This window comes from Lynx rufus, unplaced genomic scaffold, assembly GCF_022079265.1.
Source record: "Lynx rufus isolate CCGP_SWC_20201006 ecotype Redwood Valley unplaced genomic scaffold, mLynRuf1.p SCAF_7, whole genome shotgun sequence".
In the NCBI taxonomy this organism is placed as follows: domain Eukaryota; kingdom Metazoa; phylum Chordata; class Mammalia; order Carnivora; family Felidae; genus Lynx; species Lynx rufus.
This window is the reverse complement of record NW_025814889.1, coordinates 104312344-104333224: the sequence shown is the minus strand read 5'-3', so window position 1 is coordinate 104333224 and position 20881 is coordinate 104312344. Positions and strand designations below refer to the sequence as shown.

Here is a 20881-nt window from a genome sequence, read left to right as displayed (position 1 = left end):
ATGTAGGTCTAGATGGATGCTCCTATTTCAAAGTCATCGGTCTAGGTGATTCCCTAAAACCTCCCATTTTATCTATTTTTTTTTTTTAATAACCATGCATGGGGACATCTCAAGAATGTTAGAAAATATTCAGAATTTCTATAAGAAAAATTATCATTTTCTGACTTCAACTTGAGTTTTAGGTTTTGAGTCAAAGCTACAGATTCCTCATTTCAGGAAGTACTCTATGTTAATGTGCCACTTTCGATTAAAATATTTGAGGGAGTAAGCTTTTTAAAATCATACATTAGCTATATTTTTCCTAAAGTGATAGACAATCTACAATGAACCATGTTCCAGGCAACTGAAAAAGATGCTAATTGGGTCTAATTAAACAGAAGGCGCAGGTCTTCCTCTAGTCTTCAAATACTATTTTTTTTTTTTAGACCAAGCTTTATAATTCACATTTCGGGTTGCAAGTAATTTCTATTTAAGTATTTATTTATGGGAAAGAATTCAAAAAATTTGACTCCAGTTAGAAAATTGACTCAAATTGACTCAAAATAGGAAAAAAGAAAGTCATGAGGCCTGCTTCAGCACTTCTTCTATGTGCCCAAAAATGCTGGGGTCTTCAATTGTAGGTGTTATCTGGAAAGAAAAAACGAGAGTCAGATGAATGTTCTTCCTTGAACCCCTTCCATCTCTCTATAATTAAACAATTACATGAAATGTTGTATTCCCCATTATCTTATAATATGCATATAAAAATGTTGAAAACAAGGGAACTCTGATTTTAATATTTTAAAATATAATTTGTAGTCTTCCAGAATAATAAACTGTTCATTTAGCAAAACTATTGGTCCTAAATGATGGGGTTTTGGGGTGTTGGTGAGGGTTTGGAGCCAATGGCCAGGAAAGAATTCTCGAAGAGGTCTTTGGTGTCAAAAAGGTGATTTTATTAAAGCACGGGGACAGGACCCATGGGCAGAAAGAGCTGCACTGGGGTTGTGAGGAGTGACTTTATTATATACTGTTGGGGGAGGTAAAGTCAAGAGGAAGTTTCTTAAAGGAATTTCCACATGCTAAAGAGGATTTACAGATTATTGGAAGCCTACCTATTGCCAAGCTAAGGTTGTTTTTCCCTCTAGCAAAGCATTATCATTAAGATAGGGAGTTCATAGAAATTAGGTTATTGATAAAATGGCCTTTTTCTTGTAATATTACTAAAATATTTGTAAACTGATGGAGACTCTATCAGTTTAGCCATTTGTTTTATGTCCTTTCCTTTATTCTTGGGCAGCCAGGAGTGCCTGAGGAATGTCACACATAGCCCACCTGGGGGGTGGGGGAGTTGGGGCAAGTCAACTTGCCTTATGCTCCTTCATCACTAAGTGGTACTTTTTCTAGAATCCCTCTAATGAGCCTTTCTTTGTGCCTCTTTTGAATTTTTTTTTTTTTTTGCATTTTCTCATACAACTATTTACTGTTGCATCACCTTCTATTGGTGATTAAGTACATACACTTGAATTAGCCTAACATTTTCCAAAATAATTTTCACTCAAAATAGAAATAATTAGGGGCGCCTGGGTGGCGCAGTCGGTTAGGCATCCGACTTCAGCCAGGTCACGATCTCGCAGTCTGTGAGTTCGAGCCCCGCGTCGGGCTCTGGGCTGATGGCTCAGAGCCTGGAGCCTGTTTCCAATTCTGTGTCTCCCTCTCTCTCTGCCCCTCCCCCGTTCATGCTCTGTCTCTCTCTGTCCCAAAAATAAATAAACGTTGAAAAAAAAATTTTTTTAAATAAATAAATAAATGTTGAAAAAAAAATCTTGTTTAAAAAAAATAGAAATAATTAGAATATATATCAATTAGAACTAGAGTATATATGAATGAGAACTATATAACCAGCATATATATTATATATATGATACATACACATATATCATATATATCTGCACATATACAGCATGTATATAACCAGCATGCATAACCAGTCTCAATTGTTGCTTTCTCATTCAGTAATAGCTATTAATGACTACAATGAAGGAAGATGTGTCTTTAATTCATTAAGACTGCATTTCCACTAGTTGTTTGCATTTAACTGACATACTGATAGTAAAAGTATTTTCACACACTGGTTCCTATAATCTCAAAGCATATGGTTTTAATTAATACGTGTTTCCACAACCCTCATTTCTAGAGAGTGGTTATGCAGTTTCCCCCTTAACATTAAGAAAAAAAAAATGTAAAAACATTTCAGAACCTGGCATTGAACATTTTGGATAATTTACCTTATACGGCTTGCCATTGACCAGGGCAGACAGAGCTGACCGGGGAATTTTTCCAGATCTCGTTTTGGGTAACTGTTTCACAAACACTGCATTTCGAAAAGCAGCCACAGGGCCAATGCTCTGTCTAACATGGTTCACAATTTCTTCCAAAACTTGTTCCTCTGTTGTATTGATATCTAGGGAGAAAGTTCAGGTGGATAAGCACCGAATTAACTAGGGTTAATCATTCAGGGCCCAAACACTCTGGGAGAACAAAGATCTCTCACCTTTTCTCAACACGCAGAGTGCTAAGGGGACATGACCTTTCAAAGGATCTTCCTTACCAACAACAGCACAGTCAGCTACCATGCCATGGGAGAGGACCGACTGTAATAAGGAAAGCATTCATTTAGAAAAACTGTGTGTGTGTGTGTATATATATATATATATATATATATATATATAAGAATATATAAAGAGAGAGAGATACGGACATACGTATTTCAATCGGAAAAATAAAAGTACACGTCAGAGAACTCAAACCCTATAGCTGCCTGCGTGAAAGTTACTACTAATTCACAATTCGTATCATTATAACCAGGGTGAATGAATGATTAGGACCCCCATGGTAGTCACTCACAAAAGGCTAACAGTGATTAAGACAAATTGCTTAGCTTACCTGGAAAGTAGGAGAATTGTTTCTTCACCTCACTTGTTTATTAATGAAGTCAGGGCAGGTATGCAGTGAGAACACACTGCAGTGTGCATCCGAAATAAAAGGACCTCATGGTGATTTAGCGTTAGTGCTGGCTACCATAAGCGCACTTTCCAGAGAAATCCAAGGCAGCCCCATGACTAAACAGGGATTTTATTTCTGTATCTGTTACTAAGCAAGGAACAGAGCATCTCTTTTCTTGAGTGACCACCCATCCAGAGAGGATTTTCCAACTTCAAAGAAAAGGCTGGAGATAGCATGAAGCCCTGACTTCAGATAATCACCCCTGTCAGGGAGCCATTTTCATACTGCTTACTCTAAGCTCTAAATATCTTAAAGAACAAAGCAGCTATCAATCTAGAATCACAAGAAACCACAGAGTAACCACATGAAATACAGAAGCTTAGGGTTAAAAAAACATTTCTGCTGTGACGGTACTTTTAAAAATGATTGTTCAAAATGTCCTCTTCTGAGAGAGTAATAGGTATTTCAGTGACTGCAAATCTCTAATAGCTAGAGAAAACAGTGGGCAATATACCAACAGCCCATTTGACACTTCTTATTCTTTATTCTTCCAACAAATATTTACCAAATCCTTCTATGTTCCAACCATTGCACCAGGCTCAGTGCTGAGCAAAAACAGGTGCTTACAGTCTAATAGATGAGAACAATCTTAATAAACAATCACTAATATTTGTTATTGTGAATGTCTAAATATAAAAGTGGTAAGGGCTCTGGGGAAATAACCAGGTTTTTATAGGAAAGCTATAGCAAAAGCCTCCAAAATAACTTAGGTTTTTATGTGAAATACAGAGCAAAAGCAGAAGGACAGGGGTCTCAGAGAAGCCTTCAGGAAATGACAATGAACTCAGGTGTCAAGGATGAGTAGACACTGATTAGGCAAGGAGAAAGGGTGGGGCAAATCCCTGAGGAGAGACTTCACACAAAGCATTTGAACCTGAAAGAAACTAATGTGGCAGGAAAGCAGCAAGGCTGAGAGAGGTGCCTAGAGGAAAGGAAGTTGTACAGGTAGAAAGGGACTGTGCTAAGGACTTCCAATTTAGTAGAGTTGGAAAAGCGATGAAGCAATTTCAAGAGTTGAGGAGGAGATACAAGATCTTTGTGGATTTTTTTAACAGGCTTTATTTTTTGGAGTAGTTTTAGATACATAGCAAAATTGAATGGAAAGCACAGAGTTGTCATATCTCTCCCACCCCCATATATGCGCACCCTCCCTCACTCTCAAAATCCCTCTCTAGAGTGGTGTATTTGTTAGAATTGACGAACCAACATCAACACGTCATTCTTGCCCTCGTCGACAGTTTACATTAGTGTTCACTCTTCATGTTGTATATTCTATGGATCTTATGAAATGTGTGCACCATTATATTGCATTTTACAGAATAGTTTCACTGCCTTAAAATATCTCCTGTGTTCTGCTTATTCATCCTTACTTCCTGCTAGCCCTTGGCAAACACTGATCTTTTCAGTGTCTCCAAAGTCCTTTTCCAGAACGCTGGAATCATATAGTATGTAGTCTTTTCAGATTGGCTTCTTTCGCTTCAGATTGTATTTTGAAACACAAACTTACTTTGGGTTCACTGTGGAGAACAAATAGAGGATCGTTAAGGTGAGTATTACAATTTATTCAAATCACCCATGAGGCTACAAGTAGAATAAGGCTATGACAATGGGTAATGGGGATTCTAGAGTTTCTTTAAAGGTAAAATGAACATATTTTTATGATAAATTGGATATGGAGCAAGAAGAAGGTAGGGAAGTTATGGATGATTCTATGTTCTTTGGCTTGAACAGATGTTTGGATAGTGGTGCCATTTTCTAAGCCAGAAAATACTAGTGAAGGCTAAGCTTGGAAGGAATGATCATGTATTAAGTCTTGGAGATGTTCCCCTGAGGCATCTTTGAGATATCTAAGTCAAAGCAGTTGAGTCTGATGGGAGTCTTAATCTGGAGATGCACATTTAAATGTCATTAATGCATAAATGGTAACAAAAGCTGCAGATAAAGATTAGATTATTTAGGGAGATTGGGGCACCTGGATGGCTCAGTTGGTTAAGTATCTAACTTCTGTTCAGGTCATGATCTCACAGTTTGTGGGTTCGAGCCCCACATCAGGCTCTGTGCTGACAGCTCAGAGCCTGGAGCCTTCTTCGGCTTCTGTGTCTCCCTCTCTCACTGCCCTTCCCCTGCTCATGTTCTGTCTCTCTCTCTGTCTCTCAAAAATAAATGTTAAAAAAATAAAAAATAAATTAGAGAGAAAGCAATAAGAAGATGAAAGCCTTAAGGAACTCTGACATTTAATGGCTACATGAAAAAGGAGAAGCTGACAAACAAGACGAAAAAGGCACAACCAGAGAGACAGGAAAAACACAGCAGAATCTGGGACATGATGCTTTCCAGTCCCAAAGTTTCCAGGAAAATCTTTTTTTTTCTTTTAATTACACCAAGTTGAAAATGAGTCCTGGAAGACTCAGCGAACGACTAGAATGTTGGGTGCAAAGCCGGTGCACTACCTCACACTGCCCCTGATTAAGCACAGAAATCAACATTTCTCCCATATCCTGTTGTTACCATCCACTTTGAAGGACTGAGTTATAAGAGTTGCCAGCCACATAGTTTTTGACTCTTCCAGTGCTGACGATAGGATGTGTTCAATAAATTATTTTCTGTGATACATATCTTATTCACTTCATTGCTGAGATAGAGCTGTGTACTGCATCTTCCATTAGTTGGGTCTGACTAAAAAGCTCCTGCAAAACACGTACTATACAGACCACACAACACCATCTTCTCCCAGTGCTTCAGTTGGAACTCTCAAAATGCTTCCAACGGCTTCCCATTTGTTAAGATCTTATTTATGTGTTAGGTGCAGATGCTAGAGACAAATTTCATTGCCAGAGATCTGTACTGGGAGTTAGTATACTCAGTCTGTGGAGACAATATTTTGTCGATGGCAGATAGGATGTCGTTTTGGTGGGCCCGATCCTATACTTCTGGCTTAGGATTCCCTTCATGGGTGGAAACTTTTTTCTGGCTAACCAGAGTTTTGATTGTCAAAGAAGAAATTGTTAAAGTGTTCATTGGTGCCATAAGCCTCTCTACCTTAGTTTTTTAAATGCCAATGTATCTGCTCAAATTACTATTAACAAAAATCTGATCATCCAGGTATTTTGTCACCTAACCAGTGTAATTTTAACTAAATCAAACATCAAACCTTCTAGTTTGCCATTCATTCACCGTATTGTTTTAATTTCACCACGTTTCTACCCTCAGTATTAGTATGTTTAGAAGTGGATGAAGGGGGGTTCCTGGGTGGCTCGGGTGGTTAAGCATCCAACTTCAGCTCAGGTCATGGTCTCACAGCTTGTGAGTTCGAGCCCCATGTCAGGCTCTGTGCTGACAACTCTGAGCCTGGAGCCTGCTTCTCTCTGCCCCTCCCCTGCTCACTTTCTCTCTCTCTCTCTCTCTCTCTCTCTCTCTCTCTCTTGCTCTCTCTCTCTCTCAAAAATGAATAAACATTTAAAAAAAATTTTTTTTAAAGATGTGGATGGGAAAATTCTGACTGGTTTTCCATATGGGCAGAGTACTTTAAAATCAGAATATATAACACAGTTTTCTACAGTATCAGAGTTTCACATTTTTCCTAGTTTGTAGACAAGCTCTTAAAAATCTGTGAAAAACATAATCGTTTACCAGAATTTTATGTCATCTATAAACAAGGTTCATTATTATACTGGATAAAATATTATATTAATCCATCAGTATTGAAAAGATGCCATAAAGGAAGGGGAGGATGGCTTTCTATGTTGGCTCCATAAATAATATTTACATGCTAAATAATGATTGCAACAACTGAATCATTAAAAAGGAAAGCATCAAATTATGTCTTGGCAACATTTAAGGGACAGAAACCAAACAAATGTCTTGGGGGGCTAAAAATATCCAGAGCCATTTTCATATATTTTCTCCACATAAAACCCATAAGCCTCTGTGATTAACTGGCATTTAAGAACTGAAAAACTAACACAACTTAAAAGGTAATTGTCTCAACCAAAAGTGTGCAATGGTTCCAATTTACAACTTTTCGTCTTTAGGGTGGTCTGAAAGCAATATGAGTTCAGTAGAAACTATGCTTCAAATTTTGAATTGTGGTCTTTTCCTAGGCTAGGATATGTGGTACAATCCTTTCTTGAGACACTGGGCAGTGGGGGAAGCCTCGGCGCCCAGACAGCCAAGTGATCACAGGGTAAACAACGGATGCACTTACAACCACTCTCTACCCATACCACCATTCTCTTTTTCATTTTCAGTACCATAGCCAATAAATTACACGAGCTATTCAACACTTTGTTATAAAGTATTTACACAAGATGATTTTGCCCAACTGTAGGCTGATGTTAGTGTTCTGAGCATGTTTAAGGTAAGGTAGGCTAAGTTATGATGTTTGGCAGGTTAAGTGTATTAAATGCATTTTCAACTTATGATCTTTTCAATTTACAATAAGTTTATCAAGATATAACGTCTTCTCAAATTGAGGAATATCTGTATAAATGTTAGGGTAACAGTCCTTGTAAATGCTTGTCATTTGTTGTTTTTGGGGTACTGTCATTTCTAGGTAAATTTTAATGGATTTGGAAGGTTTTGTGGCTTTAGTGAGCTGAATTATACAGATCTCTTAATTATGTTTTTAAGTAGTTTAATCTTAGAAGTATTAGTTTAAATCAAGCACTTTCATAAAATGCAAGGAGCCAGTTTTGGTGGGAGATTGTGTCTGCAGTAGGGAAAAGAAGAATGCTTTTTCATTCCCTCTGATGTTGGAGTCAGATTCTACATTATTATCAGTATTCATATTCATACTCAGGAAAATATTCAGCAATTTGACAAATATTTAAATCCAGTAATCATTTAATGCTGAGTAGAACAGAAATTACATGGCATCTTTGTTGAATATACACTTTATGGAAATATATTCGATCCTGAAGAAATCACTCCTAAAAATAGCAAACAAAATAGCCAACTTGGAAAACAAACAGTGAAACTATGGTTAGAATAAACTTCCAAAGGGCAAATTGCAATGAACACTGCCCTAGGCTTTAAGTGCAGTATTTTAATGCCAGATTTCCAAGCTCCCAACAATACCAGTGGGATTATTTTAAGCTACAAGTGAATGAATGAAATCAGAGAGCCTAATTTGTTCCCTGGAGGTGTCTATGCACGATAGCCTGCCCACAGCAGCGAAAGAGCACCAAGCAAGAAGGACCGCATTGGCTCCTGGTAATTTTGGCTCATAAGACCCGAACTAGCAGATTTCAGACCCAATTTTCTTAAGAACACCTTGAACTTCCACCAGAATATTCCAAGTGTCTAGCTAGATGCCAGACTTTCAAAGATTAACTTTTCAAATAGATACAATTGTTCTTTAATAGTTACAGAAGGCTCTAACAGGTGTTGAGATCTGTAAGGATAAGATCCTCTTAAATTTATAAAAGCTATTCTAGAACTCTTGTTTTCTTATGATGAGAACAGAAAAGAACATATAGTTTCCTAAAATGTTTCTGATGTAGTAACTTTAATAGAATGTGTTTGATGAGTCTTATGTAATGCACTTGTCATATTTTACTTTAAGAAACTGGGAAGGCACAGATTTTTACTATATATAAAAGCAATAGTCAGTCTATTTTTAATTATTACAGATGACACTCCCATGCATTAAGACCCTCAAATCCTATTTCAAAAACTCAAAATAGAATTCAGCATTCAGAATTGACAATTGAGAATCCTAATGGGAATCCTGGAAAGCATCTACATGTAAAATAAGGTTTGGACACTTTAATAAATGTTGGTTATGTCATCAATAAAAACATTTCACATACATATTAATAATCAATATGTTAAGCAATTTTTATAGGATGTGGGAAACAGCCAGTAAAAAATGTTAGTTCCCAACTCTTTAAAGGATGTCATCATAAAGAAACAAACCTGATATGAATTGAGTTACTAACTTCTTTATTAGACCTAAGTATACAATAGAGTTAATCATTTAATTTATACAAAGGGAGACATTCACTTCAAGAAGGCTTGAAGGCTGGCAGGTGTCCTATTATGTGCTGTAATTACTCCAAGATCTAGTGACAAAATTCTTGTTGGGAAGCATTGATTCCAGCATGCTTTTTTTTTCCTCCAATTTTGTCATTTTAACTATCTTCTGCCTGCCTCATTCTCTGATTACATACAGTGAGGATGTCAGTAGAAACATATATTTAAATAGATTGATACTTCCCTTTTTATTCTAAAAATAAAAGAGAGAACCAAGAACTTTGATAATAAAAGCTGTGCATATGTAATCTCCAAATTTTGATTAGCTGAGTCTTCCAGAAATACAGGTGAATATTGGAGGTAATCTCCTACAGGCAAGAAATTAAAAGTTCATGCAACCAGAACAACCTTTTGCCAACACACCAAAATACATGAAGCATAAATTTCAATTTCAGGTTATCACAAAATTCAGAGTAGGTTAAAAACAAGATAATATTATAATAGAGCACAAAGCCACATATCCCAAAATATTATATAGAATTCTTTCTTTTTACTCAAATAATATCAAATTGTTACACACACACACACACACACACACACACACACAAGCCAACATGACAAGAAGTGTTCATATGTTTTGTTTTAGCTGAAAGTAAGTATGATTTTTAAAGAAGGTGACCAGTGGGGCACCTGGGTGGCTCAGTCAGTTAAGTGACTGACTTAGGCTCAGGTCATGATCTCACGGTTCTTGAGTTTGAGCCCTGTCTAGGGCTCTGTGCTGATAGCTCAGAGCCTGGAGCCTGCTTCAGATTCTGTGTCTCTCTCTGACCCTGCCCTGCTCCTACTCTGTCTCTGTCTCTAAAAAATAATAAATAAATGTTAAAAAAAAATTAAAGAAGGTGACCATCTTTTAATTATAGGAAAGAGAAGTAAACTTTGATTCTGCATGCTCTGATCCCACTGGATTACTACTCATACTACTTTAAATATTTTCTTTCATTTAAACTCTAGTTTGCTCTATTCCATTTAAAAATGATTCTGGGTTTGGTTCTGATAAAGATGGAATAAATACACTCCACCTTATCACTTTCACTAATTGCAATGAAAAACTCTGGGCTGAAAAAACCAGATCAGATGACACTATTAGAATTATAAACTTGAGACACAACCTGATGGTGAATCCCCTCTTTTTTGTTTGTTTCTTTGTAGGATTTGGTTTTTGTTGTCATTATAGTTTGTTTGTTTGCCTCCTGCATATTCCGGCCTGGATGCTGGAGTAGCACAAAAGATGGAACTGCCAATAAGTGCAGACAGAAAAAGCCCCCAAAACATCTGCCTTTACAGAGGTCTAGGGAAAGGAGCAGAGGATCTGGGAAACAATCCTTTTCATGCTACCTCTCTCCTCTAGGTGAACACCAACAAGGAAGCACTGTCCCTCTTCCTTCCTACCGAGCTGTAGCAACCTTGTTGACTTTCCACACCCTACTCCAAGTGAAGGCCAGCAAAGAGCTGTGTCCTTTCCTTCCTCCACTACTGGTGTGCATCCTGTGGGATGGCGCCTTGGGAGACCCCCCCCCCCAAAAAAAGCACCCAATCTAAGGGAGTCTAGAAAGATTCAATGTCATTTGTCCCCTGCCCCCTCCTCCCACAATAGCAGCCAGGCAGTCCCTGTTAACTTGCCCTGCTCTACACTGAGTGCTGTCAATGAGACAGAGTCCCATCCTCCGCCCAGGCACGCTGTGTAAGTAGAACATGCAGTATTGAACCCTGGTAAGAACATAGGGAGGGTAAAGCCCTGACTTTTTACCCAGAAGAGCAGCAATGAGGAGCCTTGGAAATCAGAAAGTACAAAGTAAATTATGGAGAGGAAGGAGTTGGTGAAAGGCATACTTTCAATCTGTGTATTTAAAGTAGTCCTGAGCCCACCCCAGATTTGTGCATGCATGAATCCAACCAGAATCAGCACAATGAGGATTTTGAGCACTTAACTCGAGTTTCAGATTGGCCTCTGGGAGAGACACAAGTGAGATGGATCAAACAGCACTTTGGAGTCTTTGAAAATTAAATTGACATTAGAACCACAGCCCATAGAAAGTGGGCATGATCTGATTTTAACTAAAATAAATAATCACAAGAACACAAATCCAGATGATTTAAACAGGATCCAAAATCTCATAATGTCATATTCAAAATATCTAGGATAAAATCTAAAGTTACTGGACATAAAAGAAATCGGGAAAACCTACACATCTCAAGAAAAAAGACCATCAGTCAATAGATGCCAACTCCAAGATGACCCAAATATTAGATTTATCAGACAAAGATATTAATGCAGCTATTACAATGGCAGCAGGGGGATAAAACTTTCCTGGATTCCTCATTGTTCCTATAAAAAGCCCTAGCCTGTGGAGAATCTTCAAATACCATGAGAATTTGATCTATAGCTATTTGTCGAGTTAATTGCTCTGATCTGACAGGATAATAAGACTTTTTCTAATTTACCTGGGAGGGCAAAATTATTAAAGTCTAGACTAGCTCCCTAGGTTAAACTTACAAAGTGCTAGGGAGACTGGCTCACCAGCTTCCTAGGTATTGACATGTCAAAAAAGATGAGGCCTCAGATCTTGGAAACATTTCTAGGTTGTAAGAGTTGAGATTCACAGGGCTGTCCGGCTCCTGGAGAGATTTTATTTACATATCAAAGAGTGGAGTCTGGATGCAGGCCCTTCAGTTTAGGAGACCTTCTGAGGAGGAGTGAAGAAGTTGCTCCATTCCCCTTTAGAAGCAGAAAAATATTATCTCCCTTTTCTGTCATCTAGAAGTATCTGGTGCTTATGTAGGACTAGGGCTAAGACCTCAGGTAAGAGGGCAATGACACACTTACTACCAAGAAATCTGTCTTTGACCTATAACACCCCATTTGCACATTCAGGATAAAATTGACAAAGATGAATATTAAAAACCCAGAAATAGCCATGGCCCAAGAAGTATGGGCAAACCTTCCTGGAATGAATGGAAACAGAAGTTCTCAGTAAAGAAACAAAAGCTATCAAAAAAAAAAAAAAAGAAAGAAAGAAAGAAAAAAAGAGAAATGACTTAAAAGAAGGGAAAAAAGGCAAATGAGGGGAATGAAGAAAAGGCAAAAAGAAAAACCAATAAACTGATAGGCATAAATATAAACATATGAGTAATTAGTTTAAATGTAAGTGGTCCAAAAACACCACCAGTTAAAAGAGATTTTCAGATTGGATAAAAACAAAAGGAAAATCCAACTATATGCTATCTACAAGTCCATAGAAAGCATAATGATCCGTATGATGGATTTATATGGATCCATAATGATCCATAATGATCCAAATGAAAGGATGGCAAAAGATAGAAGATTGAAACACAAAAGATGGAGTGGCTATGTGATTACCACAGATGACCAACTTCAGAACAAAGAGAATTACTATAGATGTTTGTAAAAAATCAATATATAAAAACATTGCAACCAAGTAAGGTTTATCTAGTAATGCAAGACTGAACATTTGAAAATTAATTAATGTAACTCACATATTAAAAGGCTTAAAAAGAAAAGCCACATGACCATATCAATAGAAGCAGAAAAGGCACTTGGCAAAATGTGGCATTCACTCAAGAATTTTGAAAAATCTCATCAAATTACAGGGGCACCTGGATGGCCCAGTCAGTTAAGCGTCCAACTTCGGCTCAGGCCATGATCTCACAGTTCATGAGTTTGAGCCCTGCATTGGGCTCTGTGCTGACAGCTCTGGAGCCTGCTTCTGATTCTGTATCTCCCTCTCTCTGACCCTCCCCTGCTCACACTCTGTCTCTCTCTATCTCTCAAAAATAAATAAACATTAAAAAAATTTTTTTAACTGATCAAATTAGGAATAGAATGAACATCTTAATTTGATAAAGTTTATCTCCAGAAACACTGACAGGAAACATTTTTTTTAATGTTTATTTTATTTATTTTGAGGGGGGTGGAGAGAGAGAGAGAGAGAGAGAGAGACGAGTGGGAAAGGAGCAGAGATATATGGAGAGAGAGAGAGAATTCCAAGCAGACTTCATGCTGTCAGTGCAGAGCCCCATGCAGGGCTCAAACTCACAAACCATGAGATCATGACCTGAGCCAAAATCAAGAGGACATTTAATAGACTGAGCCACACAGCGCTCCAGGAAACATTCATAATGGTAAGGTATTGAATTTTTTTACCCTAAGATAAAAACAAGGCAAGGGTGTCTACTCTCACAACTCTTAGTCAATATCATACTGGAAGTTTTAGCCAGCTCAAGAAGGCAAGAAAAAATGAATAAAAGGCATTCAGACTAAAAAGACAGCAATAAAACTATCCCTACTCACAGACAACATGATGGATTATCTATATAGGAAATCTCAAGAAATCTATAAAAAATACCAGCTCAAAGAAGTCAATAGTATTTCTATCCACTAGCAGTGAAAATTTAGAAACCAAAATTTTAAAAAAGATTCTATTTGCAATACCTTAAACATTAAATACTTAGGTATAAAGCTAACAAAATATGCTCAGAATCTGTATACTAAAAAGTATAAAATATTGACGAAACCTATCAAAAGAGACCTAAAGGCATGGAGACATGTATAAAATTCATGGATTGGAAGATTCAGTATAGGTCAGATATCAATTTTTCTCAAAAGAATCTATAGATTAAGACCCAATCAAAAGCTTGTTCTAAAATATATATGGAAAAGTAGGGGAACTGGAACATCCAAAACAACTTTGAAAAAGAAGAACAAATGTGGACACCATTCAACTGGAAGGCATTCCATAAAAGCTACAGTGTCAAGACAGAATATTATTGGTAAAGAGATAAACACAAAGAAAAATGGAAGAGAAGACATGCTCTAAGAATAGATCCATTCAAACACTGTCAGCTGATTTGGACAAAGGTGTAAAGGAAATTTAAAGGAGAAAGGGAGTCTTTGCAAGAACTGATACTTGGAACTACTGACATCCATATTAAAAAAAAGTAATAATCCTCAACTACATCCTGCACCATTCACACACAGACATGAAAACTCAAAATGTAAACTGATAGAAAATGTGAAATACTAAACTAAGTGTAAAACATGAAACTATAAAATTCTTAGGTCAAAACAAATGAGAAATATTTATGACCTTAGGTTAGGAAAGAAATCTAAGATACAACACCAAAATCACGATCTGTCAAAGAAAAAAGTTAGTGAACTTGACTTCATCAATATAAAAAATACTTCTGCTCTGTTAAGAACACTGTTAAGAGAATAAAAAGACTAGCCACAGACTGGAAGACAGTATTTGCATATCATGTATCAGATAAAGGACTCTCAAAACTGAAAAATAAGAAAACAACCTAATTAAAAAAAAAGGGGGGGGGCAGATGATGTCAACAAGCATTTTACCAAAGAAGATATGTGGATGAGAAACAAGCATATCAAAAGATGCCCAATGTCAGTAAGTCATTAGAGAAAAGCAAATTAAAAGCACAATGAGATACCATTTCACATCTACTAGAATGGTTTAAATAAAGAATAATGACAACTCCAAGTATTGATGAAGAAGAAATAGAAACCCTCAAACACTGCTGGTGTGAACGTAAAAGTGCACAGACACTATAGAAAAACAGTTTGACAGTTTCTTACAAGATTAAACATACACTTACCATATAAACCAGCAAACCACTATAGGTATTTATCCCAGAAAAATGAAAATGAATTTTGCCCAAAAACCTATACATGAATGTATATAACAGAATTATTCAAAATTTTTCCTAACTAGAAATAATCCAAATATCTTTTAATGAGTGAATAGATGCAGAAACTGGTTAGTACATGCACACACGGAATACCGCACAGCAATATAAAAGGACAAGTTAGTGATATACACAAAACGTGGATGGATCTCAAATATATTTCCCTAAATGAAATAACCCAGTCTCAAAATGCTACATACAGTGTTATTCCATTTATATGGCATTCTAGAGAAGCAAAAACATAGAAACGAAAAATCAGTAGTTACCAAGGGTTAGGAATGGGAAGGGTTAGAATACAAAGATAATTTTATGACAGACGTCTTTGGCAGTGTTGACATTTTTCTGTATCCTGTCTGTGGTGATGGTTCCAAGAATCAAACAAGTATAGAGATTCATGGTATTATACAACAATAAAGTGGATTTTACTCTATGTAAATGTAAAAATCAAAAACCAAAAACATTAAAAAAAAATCTTCTGGGGACTCTGTGGCAATGTGTTTACGTTGGAAGAAAATTCTCAGGATTTAAGATTAGAATAAAATGTCTAAATCTCATACCACTTAAAGGCTATATGCAACCTGGTTATCAAGCAAGAGAAAAACAAGAAGATAGAGGCTATCAAGAAGCAAAAATATATAGGCTCTCCTTCTAGTGGGGCGCCTGGGTGGCTCAGTCAGTGAAGCGACCGACTTCAGCTCAGGTCATGATCTCATGGTTCGTGACTTTGAGTCCCGCATTGGGCTGTGTCCTGACAGCTCAGAGCCTGGAGCCTGCTTCAGATTCTGAATCTCCCTTTCTCTCTGCCCCTCCCCTGTTCATGCTCTGTCTCTCTCTCTCTCTCCCCACCTCTCTCTCTGTCTTTCTTAAAAATAAACATTAAAAAATTAAATATATATATTTATATAGGCTATAGCGTATATATATATATATATACATATATATATATATATATGAATTTTAAGGATATATATACATATATATATATATATATATATATATAGGCTTTTCTATAAATAACACATATATATCCTTAAAATTCCTCACTACCACCCAGGCAGAGATCAGGGAGTTTGGAGAATATGAAGATTTACACAAGAAGAAATAAGGGAAGAGAAATACTAGAGTAATCTAGCCTCTGCTTCCATTGAAGTGTACAGTAATTTTCCAGGTACAGTGACTTAACCTCAATATTAACTTAAGTTCAGCTCTGTCTCTAAATACTACCTGGAATAGTAAACCAATATTCATCAATACCTCTTCAATAGCACCTGCAGAAATTCTGTGACCTGCAACATTTATCACGTCATCAACTCGAGACATAACATATAGATAGCCTTCTTCATCCATGTAACCAGCATCCATGGTGTCATAGTATCCCTGTAAATAAGAATCAATAATGTCTAATTAGCATGTATTGCTAGGTAAGACAATCATTTAAGCTTGGTATATATAAAATGTGATAAAAATGGATTTACTCCATGCATTTGACTTTTTTCATACCTAGACTATGGAATTAAATTCCTTTTGATTTTGGTAACTTACTAGAACTTCTTTGCTCCTCTAACCGCCAGGAATCAATTTAAGTGTTCTTATATATGGTCAAGTTAAGTGTCTGAACTATAAGTTACAAAGTTTATGAACTCAATTTTTTTAATGAAGAATAGTTCAATATTTCCAATATACTTTGGTTTTGTAAAGTAATTCTGATAGATTTCTTCATTAATTATATTAATTTTTAAAAGCTTTAAAGCTCTCTATGAATAATTAGAAAATACAGCGCTAAGTTTATTAACATGAATTTGGATTGGACTCAAGCTTCTGTGAAATATAATAAGGATGAAGTATAATTTTTAATCAACTCAAAGTAGCAGCACATCTTCACTGACCCAGAAAATCACAATAGGATGATGAATAAAGAGGAATAAGAAGTAGAAAGAAATATTTCTTCTAATGCTTTTCAGTCATCTTGATTCTTGCGTAATGAGCACAGACTTTAGGAACAATCCAGATGAGTCATTATTTGGTTTCCTAATCTTTCTGAGATTCAGGACGCTCATCTGTTAAACAGGGTAGTGAACTATACCCTGTAAGGCTTCCATGAAGCATAAATGAGATGGTTTATACCTAGAGGGCGACTCTGGCACATCATAAGCCCTCTGTAATTGTCAGCTCTTATTGCGATTTCTGTTGGAGAGAAAACCTAGAGTACAGTTAAAGAGAATGGACTCTGGAATCAGATTTTATGCTCAATTTTCAGCTCCATCACTTCTAAATGACAGGCAAGTTACTCAACCTTGTTGTACTGTGGCCAAGCCCTTTAATGAGAAGTATGAGGTCAGGGTAACAAGACGAGTGTAGAGTCACTCCATATAGTTTAACCATAAACTGAGACTTTGAAAGAGCTTTCAGTGTTAAAGGTGATCATATTAAAACCACACTCACATCTGATTGGCCATTGTCGGGTGTAATTAATCACATCAGAACTCTGATGACTTCACAGTGGCCCATCAGGAAGATAGATTGGGCTGACAGGAGTCAACCCTACTGACAAATCTTCCCTGCCACAGTCCTTTGGGGCATGTTTAATCTTAGCTACTGAGGTCATTTAACTCCATGATCTCCTTCTAAAGGAAGCTATTTTAAATCTTGTCATTTGTCTGGCTGATGAGGTTACCTGTCTTTCACTCACAAATAATAAAGATAAAATGCTAAATACTGAGACTTCGTTTTTTTTTAATGAAATTATGACCATTTATTTATTTATTTTTTCATCTAATGCATAATGAGGAGAACCAAGGATGTCTCAGGGAAAGAAACAGAGGTGAAAGGACAGCAGCAGTATGATGGTGGGACCTGATGTGGATTATCAGGGAAGTGCTGTTATAAACACAAAACAGATCACAGTGATATGGAGAAACAGGTAAAAAATGACAAAACAGAAAGTAGGAGAACACTTTTTGTTATCCAGGGTACTGGAGGTTGTGCTGGGAGAACACCGTCTCTAGCATGTGTCCATATTTTAAAAATGACAGTTTAAAATAAAAAGCTAAGAGAGAACATTCAGGAACAAAATGTCAAAAATAGGCAAGGGATAGAAAAATACAACTTGTGGGCCATCTGAATGTACTTTGCTCACATAACCAGCTTAGGGGGTGAAGGGGGCCTAGTGACAGTGTACAATTCTCATCCGGTGCTTTCATTCTGCAGAGGGATCCAACATAGGAAAGTTTTTAACTTGACAGAAACTTTCCTGATAATGAGGGCTGCTAAATTTCAGGAAAATGTGCTAAGAGAAACTGAAAATTTTCTATGTCCACAGACTGAGAAAAATAAATATAAAAATGACTCATTTAAATAATTCTACTTTGGACACTCTTATTTCTGAGATCTAGAACTTGGTCCAGATAAACTTTAAGAGTTGTAGTATTATCTATGACTCCAGAACAAAGCTGCTCAATTTAATAGGCAAGAACCATAAAGAAGTACTTTGGAAGGTTGTTGTTGTTGTTGTTGTTTTTTAAAGTATAATAAAGTTCTTACAGGAAATTTTTCAAAGTATAAATGCTTGAATGCTTCCTGGTTCTTCCAGAGTCCTGAAAAAGCCCCAGGTGGTAATGGCAACCTTATATAAAAACAGAGCAGTTAGAATTATGATCAAAATGGTAATAAAGAAAGATTGATTCGAATAGTTTTCTAGTGTGATGGGTAATTGCAAGTCAAATCCCACATCGAATACAACCCCTAAATCTGCTGGATCGATCATGTCTAATAAGGGCTGAAGTAGTTTGATCATGACATAGCAGCATCATTGAGGGATGACTGTAGTTTCTGCAAAGGGCACAAAAGGCACGTGCAGTTGGCATTCAAAGACATATTAGCAGCAATCACTGTTTCAATAAGAAGCGTAACATCTGCAAAAAGGAATAAAAAATGTATCACTGAATTGACTTTTTAGGACAAATATGCTTCCACCATAAGCAAATACTCTTTTTTCTTTTCTTTTCTTTTTTTTTTTTTTGAAGTATCAAGGTCCCAACTGCCACCCCTGCATGTCTCTGTGAAGAAATGCTCCAATCAAACATTCCAGGAACAATCTTATCTTCACAGTCAAGCTGCCTCCCCTCCCGGCTCAGGGAATTCCCTCTCAGTACGCCCTCTATTCTTCCTTTTCACAACCATCCCAACCTCTGTGATTTCTCATCCTATGAACACATGGAGATACTTGAGAATATAAAATATAAGGTTGGATACACTTCTTCTTTCCAACCAATTTGCTCTTATATTTCCTGCTTTCCTCCAAAGTACCACACAGATGTTTTACGCATGGCAAGGCTTAATCTGTAGCTATCTTTCCTTTTTTTTAAAAAAATTTTTAAAATGTTTCATTTATTTTTGAAAGAGAGACAGAGCGTGAGTGGGGGAGGAGCAGAGAGAGAGGGAGACACAGAATCCAACGCAGGCTCCAGGCTCTGAGCTGTCAGCAGAGCCCAATGCGGGGCTCGAACTCACGAACAGCGAGATCATGACCCGAGCTGAAGTTGGACACTTAACCAACTGAGCCATCCAGGCACCCCTGTCTATCTTTCTGACAGGTAAATGTTAGATTGGTTCGCTGTAAGAAGTGCCACCTGACAAAAATACCCACTCAAATTGTTTTCTGGATACAGAAATCTTTTAGATGCTTTAAAGTTTGGAGATTTAGATACCGTAAAACTTAAGGATTTTGAAAAACCTTCCCTGTCCATATTCATACAATAAAGTACGTAGTGAAGCAGGGACCGTACGGTACGGCTGCTGAGAAAACTGAAAACAAAGTAGATGTGGCTGCTGCCCAGGTGAGGCAACGTCACACACAATCCCACCCCAGTATTAGGCCTCCGAGGTGCTGAACTGTATTCTCACATTCGGTCAGATGGAAAGTGCTGTTACAGGTGGCATCAGGAGCCCAGCTGCGATTGCCCAGCCCCACTCTCTCCAGCCTCCAGGCAGGTCCTCCCTTGCGAGGGCTTCATTTGGTGACATTTTAAGATGGACGAGAAATGCAACATCTGCATTTCTGGACCTCATGTCATGACATAAAAGTGCATGTGAAAGCATTCTGTAATCCGTAAAGAAAACTACAGAGATTCTGCTGTTGTTACTACTGCTGTTCATCACTAAGTCTGCGGGCAGGAGGCAGGCTGAAGCAGATGATCCCTTCAGGTCCTTTGAACGGACTTTACTATGTCAATCCTAAATCACTATGTATATAATTTCACTTCATCGGTGTGTTTTTATTATTAATATTTTACAGACCAGTGTATATCATTGATTAGTAAACATGGACAGAAAATATGGATAGAGAAGCCACCAAAACACATTCAACTTAGCGTCATTTTCAAGACGTCGAGGAGGAAGAGGTGAAGAGGACACCAAGAAGGGAGGGTAGATGGCAAATCAAAAGCCAAAACAGGCCAGAAGAGATAACCTTAGTCAGTGAAGCCGACTATACATAAAATAAGCAACGCCAACAATAACCCTGCTGGAGATAGATTCTGCTTACATATTAAATAAATCATTTTCAATCATTTCTCCCCAAATATATCATGATATATAATCCTGTATGTTTTTCATGGTGATATTTTTAAACAATATTCTAAGAAAAATAAAAGATAACTGCCATAATAAATGCCAGCTGACACTAGGCAGTTTGGCAGACATCAGAGAGCGGTGGGGTCTGAGGCAAATTAGAATGCACATGCCAGGTGTAATGGGAGCAGCTGTTTCCTAACTCCATCTGGCATACAGAAATGCCCGTCCAAATACTGAGTCTCTTAATATTGCCCATACTAAAAACTATGCATATAGAAGGACACATTGTTAAACAGGCTTCTCTTTCACTTTATCTACCCCTGGTATTAACAATACATAACAGATACGTTATATTCTGATAATTAATTAAAGCTTAGAGGATTAAAGTCTAGGTAGTCATCCTTTGGGGGCGAGGGGCAGGAAACTTTAAGGACCTGGGCTTTTTCAGCTGTTGCACAAAATTTTAAGTACCTGCTTAAATTTTGTGAAGAACAGGGACAGTAGGGATTTTTAT

At 37.1% G+C, this 20881-nt stretch overlaps 1 protein-coding gene and 1 long non-coding RNA gene across 2 annotated transcripts in view; one reads left to right on the top strand and one right to left on the bottom strand.

Moving 5' to 3' along the window:
• Positions 1-468: 468 nt before the first annotated feature.
• Positions 469-20881, bottom strand: part of ACSS3 (acyl-CoA synthetase short chain family member 3) — a 153590-nt gene continuing 133177 nt past the window's right edge. The window contains exons 12-16 of the mRNA XM_047066850.1: positions 18337-18418; positions 16051-16173; positions 2534-2633; positions 2268-2443; positions 469-627 (exon numbers count right to left, since the gene is read on the bottom strand). Of these exons, the coding sequence (XP_046922806.1) occupies positions 559-627; positions 2268-2443; positions 2534-2633; positions 16051-16173; positions 18337-18418 (550 nt within the window). The 3' untranslated portion in view covers positions 469-558. The remainder of the gene's footprint in view (positions 628-2267; positions 2444-2533; positions 2634-16050; positions 16174-18336; positions 18419-20881) is intronic.
• LOC124502265 (uncharacterized) overlaps positions 4482-20881 on the top strand; it is an 87834-nt gene continuing 71434 nt past the window's right edge. Inside the window, exon 1 of the long non-coding RNA XR_006959886.1 lies at positions 4482-4591. This is a non-coding gene — a long non-coding RNA (uncharacterized LOC124502265). The remainder of the gene's footprint in view (positions 4592-20881) is intronic.